The following is a 4,870-nucleotide window of genomic DNA, read 5'->3' on the forward strand; positions in this document are numbered from 1 at the left end:
CGGAGGAGTACAAGGCGCGTACCTCTTACTGGAAACGGCGTGCCAAGCTGCGCTCCTCCTCGGAGCAAAGCACACCGCCACCTCAGGGCTTGCGCCCGGCCCCCGAGGCTTCGTCTCCCTGGGTCTCCTTGACCTTGCCGCTCTCTTTCTCTCCCCACGTGGGCGACCCAGAGCTCCATGCTCCCGAAGCGCCAGCCCTCCTGCTCCTCTCCCGTTTTTCTCAAGCTGAAGATCCTAGTCGCAGTTTGGTGACGCCGGACACGCTGCGCGGACTGTTGCGTTACATCACCGGGAGTCCTTCCCCTTCCTCTCGCTGCCTTCGGCTGCTGCATCGTCTCACCTGCAACCCGGCTTGCCTGGAGCCCTTCGTGCGCTCCCATGGGCCCTCGCTCATCAGGGCTTGGTTGATCCTGGGTGTATCCCCTGAGCAAGCCACTACCACCATCACTGGTGAAGCAGAAGAGTGGGAGACCAGCGGTTCAGATGATCCCAGGAGATTCAAGGAACTTGGTGTGTGTGTGTGTGTGTTGCGTTATCCCCGTAGTTTAGGACAATCTTCTCCCAACTGTGACCGATGTATGACTCCCTTCATCCTAGCCAACATGCTTCCTTGGGATTACAGGGAGTCCTCGGCTTAACAACCCACAATTGAGCCCAACATTTCTGTTGCTAAGCAAGGCAGTTGTTAAGTGGAGCTTTGCCCCGTTTTGCAAACTTTCTCGCCACAGCTGTTAAGCGAACCGCTGCAGTGGTTAAGTTGGTAACACGGTCGTTAAGCGAATCTGGCTTCTCCACTGACTTTGTCAGAAGGTCACAAAAAGGATAGCAGTGACCCTGGGACACTTGCAACCGTCATAAGTATGAACCAGTTGCCAAGCGCCCCAATTTGGATCACGTGACCATGGAGATGCTGCAGTGGTCGTTAAGTGTCAAAAGTCCTAAGTCATTTTTTTCCAGTGCTGTTACAACTTTGAACGGTCATTAAACAAACGGTTGCAAGTTGAGGACTACCTGTATAGGAGTTGGATGTGTCAGACTACATCCCTAGGTTGGCAAGGCTGTCCAGAATACTGTAATGGGCTTCTGTCTCTATTTACTGGGAAGTCCTTGACCAGGGGTAGGCAACCTTGGCTCTTTTATGACTCGTGGACTTCAACTCCCAGAATTCCTGAGCCAGCCTAGCTCAGCTTGGAATCCTCTCCCTTTCCCCTCAGCATGGCTGGCTCAGGAATTCTGGGAGTTGAAGTCCACGAGTCATAAAAGAGCCAAGGTTGCCTACCCCTGTGCTTGACGTACGACCGCAATTGAGTCCAATATTGGACTCAACATTGGCCCACTTGCTAAGCATGACAGTTGCTAAGTGAGTTGTGTCCATTTTACTGTCTTTTTGCCGTGGCTGTTAAGTGAATCACTGAATTTGTTAAGTCGGGTGGTCATTAAGCGAATTCTGGCTTCCCCCCGTTGACTTTGCTTGTCAGAAACTGCCTTGAAAGGTTACCAGTGACAATCCCGAGACCACCATAAGTGGATGCTGGTTGCCAAGCTCCTGGAGTTTGATCACGCGGCCGGGGAATGCTGCAATGGTCCTAAGTGTGAGAACTGGTCCTAAGTCACTTTTTCCAGTGCCGTTGTAACTTTGAATGGTCGTTAAACGAATGGCTGTAAGTTGAGGTCTCCTGACATCGGCAAGACTCACGTTGGGGGATCTTCTAATCTCTGCTCTCTGCCCTAATGTCCCACCTCGCTGGGTCCTGGATATGGGGCAGCCACGGATAGAGAGACCATCTGTCTCCAAACTGGGCAACTTTAAGCCAGCCTGGCTTTGCTGGGGAATTCTGGGAGTTAGTCCACAAGTCTTAACAGTTGCTAAGTTTGGAGAGCCCTGATCCAGACTGAAGTGCTGGGACTCCTGATCTCTTTTTACTGTTACGAGGGGGGGGGGTGCTATCGACCGAGATTCAGGGGCTCTTGGCGACAGGATGGGGCCACGGGCCACCATTCCACGTGTTGAGCTGCAGTTCCCATGACCTCTTGTCTGTGATCCTGGTGGCTGTAGCTGAGGAGACCTGGGGCTCAGCAGCACGGGATGGGGAACGTCATTTGCCTTGTTGCTTGTCGGTCGAGAGATTGCCCGCGCAAATCTGTAACACACGCCTCTTGAGCTTAAAATGGAGCAGGAAGAGAAATGGGGGAAAGCCTATAAAGGTGGGAGGACGTATTCATTTACCCAAATCGTTCGCCGCTGTTCTTCCCCAGTACACTTTTACTATTTTACGTGGCGACACTGCATCTAACCCGCTGCCTTTTCCCCGCTCTGCAGGAGAGGCGCTCCTGATGAACCTCTGCGTGCAGGCAGAGTCCCCCTTTGGCATGGGGGTCCTCACCCACATGCTGCTGTCGGGCTGCGAATCGGACCAAGCGGCCTCTGCCCTGGCGCTGCCCCTCATCTGCCGGTGAGTTGGGCATCCCTTTCTGCCCCAGAAGACGCTTCGAGCTGGACTCGGCGGGCAAAACATTTTACTCCGCGGGTGGCTGTCGAAACGGCGGCAACCTTTTGGCGGGAGACCTAGGCTCTGGCTGCCTTCACAGGACTCAAAGGCCCAGCAGATAGATCTTAACCTGGGTGGTCTTTTTGCATCCGAGTATTGTGTGAACGCAACCTGTTGTGTTTAGGATGTAGTTCAGTGTAACAGGGAAACACAAATAATAAGTGAACGCAGCCATTGCATGCGGTTGTCTCAGGTTTTCTATTTAAACCAGAGGTTTAAAGATTGGGGGGGGGGAGTTGTTAGTGGCTCTGGAACCTCAAAGCAATGTCTGTGCTGCTTATCTTCAAATAGATGAGATGGCTAAACCAGGGCTTTTCAACCTTTTCACCCATTGTACCACTTTTAGGATATGGCAACATCCGAATACCACCAGTCGCCTAGCAAGGTGTCAAAAACTTGATGCCCCCCCCCCAAAAAAAGGAAAAAGTGATAAAGTACAGATAGTCCTCGACTTACAACAGTTCACTTAGTGACTGTTCAAAGTTACAATGGCACTGAAAAAAAGTGCCCCCCAAGCCACAGCCAAGCAAGACACCTGCCTGCCCACCCGGCGGCGCTCTTCCTCCTGTCCGAGGTTTTCATTGTTGTGAGCATTTCTGTTGAGGATTGGCAGCGGGGATGGGGTGGGGAGGGTGCTTGGTTTTTATTCCCCCCGTCTGCTGGGTGGTTGCAGCAGGTTTTGGTCATTTCACATGACCCTGGGACACTGTGACCATCATAAATATGAATCAGTTGCCAAGCATCTGAATGTACATCACAAGACCCTGGAGATGCTGCAACATTCCAGCTGATCGGCGCTTCTTCTGGGTTCAGCAGAAGCAGCAGGATCAGTCCTGCTTTCTAGCTGATGGGTGCTTCTTCAGGGCTCAGCAGAAGTGCCAGGATCAGCGCCGAGCTCCAGCTGGAGCCTGGCGCTGATCCTGGCGCTTCCGCTGAGCCCTGACAGCCATGCAGCTCCAGCCATCTCTTGCTCAGGCTTGTGCGGTGCTGCCACTGGTTCAGCTCATTTCCCCTCCCCCGCTACCACTTTCTAGGATGGTCGCGTACCACCTGCCAGGTGCCAATGTACCACAGGTGGTACCCGTACCACTGGTTGAAAAGCCCTGGGCTAAACGGTGGGAGATTTTTGAATGAGACTGGTATTGTGGGAGGCAACCGGTTAATGATGGTGCTACAATCTCACAGATCTGGAAGATGAGGGGAGAAAGGTGCATACCACCTGAGGTTGCCCCAAATTTGGGGAGAAATATTGTCAGGAGTGTGGGGCGGGGGGAGGGGGGATAGGAGAGAAATGTGATTGAGTTGCAACAAGCGGCAATGCTCTTTGTTTTGTCTTCTCTCTGCTGCAGGAAGGATTCTGCTTGTCGGAAGCTGCTGGTGGGCCTCTCTGGCCTGCGGATCTTGCTGGGGGTCCTGGTGCGGGACCCTGACCCCTATTTTGTCTTCTGTACCTCAGACGTTCTTTCTCTCCTCCTGAGCACCCCAACTCAGTCTCCTGCTCCTGTCTCGTCTCCCGCCTTGAAGCGGCCTCGCCTGGATTCCCCGCGGCCTTGTCCTTACTCTCGCCTCGTGGAGGAGGAAGGTGCGGCCGACCTGTTCTTTCAGCTGGATTCTGGCCGCAGAGTGCCAGCCGTGCGGCAGGCGGTCAGCGACGCTTCTGAGGTCTTCCGGGCCATGCTGAGCAGAGGCTTCGCCGAGTCGTCCCACACCAGCGTGACCCTTCGCGACGTGTCGCCGGAACCTTTCCTGGCTGTTGCCCATTTCCTCCACGGCTGTCGTGGCAAGCCCTGCCAGGTCTTGGGAACGCCGTTCCCCCTCGCTTTGGCAGAAGGGATCTTGGTGGTTGCTGAACAGTATCTCCTCCCTGACCTCCAGGCCTTGGTGGATGAGGCATTGTGCCAAGACACTCTCTGCCCCGGGACTCTTGGGGAAGTGTACCGGCTGGCTGAGCGGCAGAACCGGCCCCGTCTCCTTCAGAAGTGTGTGGCGTCCGTTTTCGTCCGGGAGGGGTCAACCCCCACCCGCCGAGCAGCTGCCCTGGCAGAGCTGCTCCGATCTGCTGCAGATCCCAGCGGTTTAGCTGCCAAGCTGCTCGGAGTGGTGCTGGAGTCTCCGTGGGGCAGTGGCTCGGAGGGCCAGCTAAGCTGACGGACGGGTCCTTCTCTCCTCTCCCCCCAGTTCTTACACACAACTGAAGCCCTGAGGTTGTGGATCGGGCGAGGGAGAGGACGGTTGGAGTATTAAGAGAATAAATGGCAAAATGCTCAGAAAAAGGGGAGTCTGGGTCAATGGATGGTCCTATAACCGTCAGCGGGGAGAAA

The 4,870-nt window shown here is 54.6% G+C and overlaps 1 protein-coding gene across 1 annotated transcript in view; it reads left to right on the top strand.

Moving 5' to 3' along the window:
* Nucleotides 1–4,697, top strand: part of ARMC5 (armadillo repeat containing 5) — a 13,387-nt gene extending 8,690 nt beyond the window's left edge. Inside the window, exons 5-7 of the mRNA XM_015828744.1 lie at nucleotides 6–510; nucleotides 2,321–2,453; nucleotides 3,899–4,697. Coding sequence (XP_015684230.1) covers nucleotides 6–510; nucleotides 2,321–2,453; nucleotides 3,899–4,697 — 1,437 coding nt within the window. The remainder of the gene's footprint in view (nucleotides 1–5; nucleotides 511–2,320; nucleotides 2,454–3,898) is intronic.
* Nucleotides 4,698–4,870: the final 173 nt, after the last annotated feature.

The sequence above is a fragment of the Protobothrops mucrosquamatus genome, unplaced genomic scaffold, assembly GCF_001527695.2.
Source record: "Protobothrops mucrosquamatus isolate PMUCROS unplaced genomic scaffold, P.Mucros_1.0 scaffold4843, whole genome shotgun sequence".
Classification (NCBI taxonomy): domain Eukaryota; kingdom Metazoa; phylum Chordata; class Lepidosauria; order Squamata; family Viperidae; genus Protobothrops; species Protobothrops mucrosquamatus.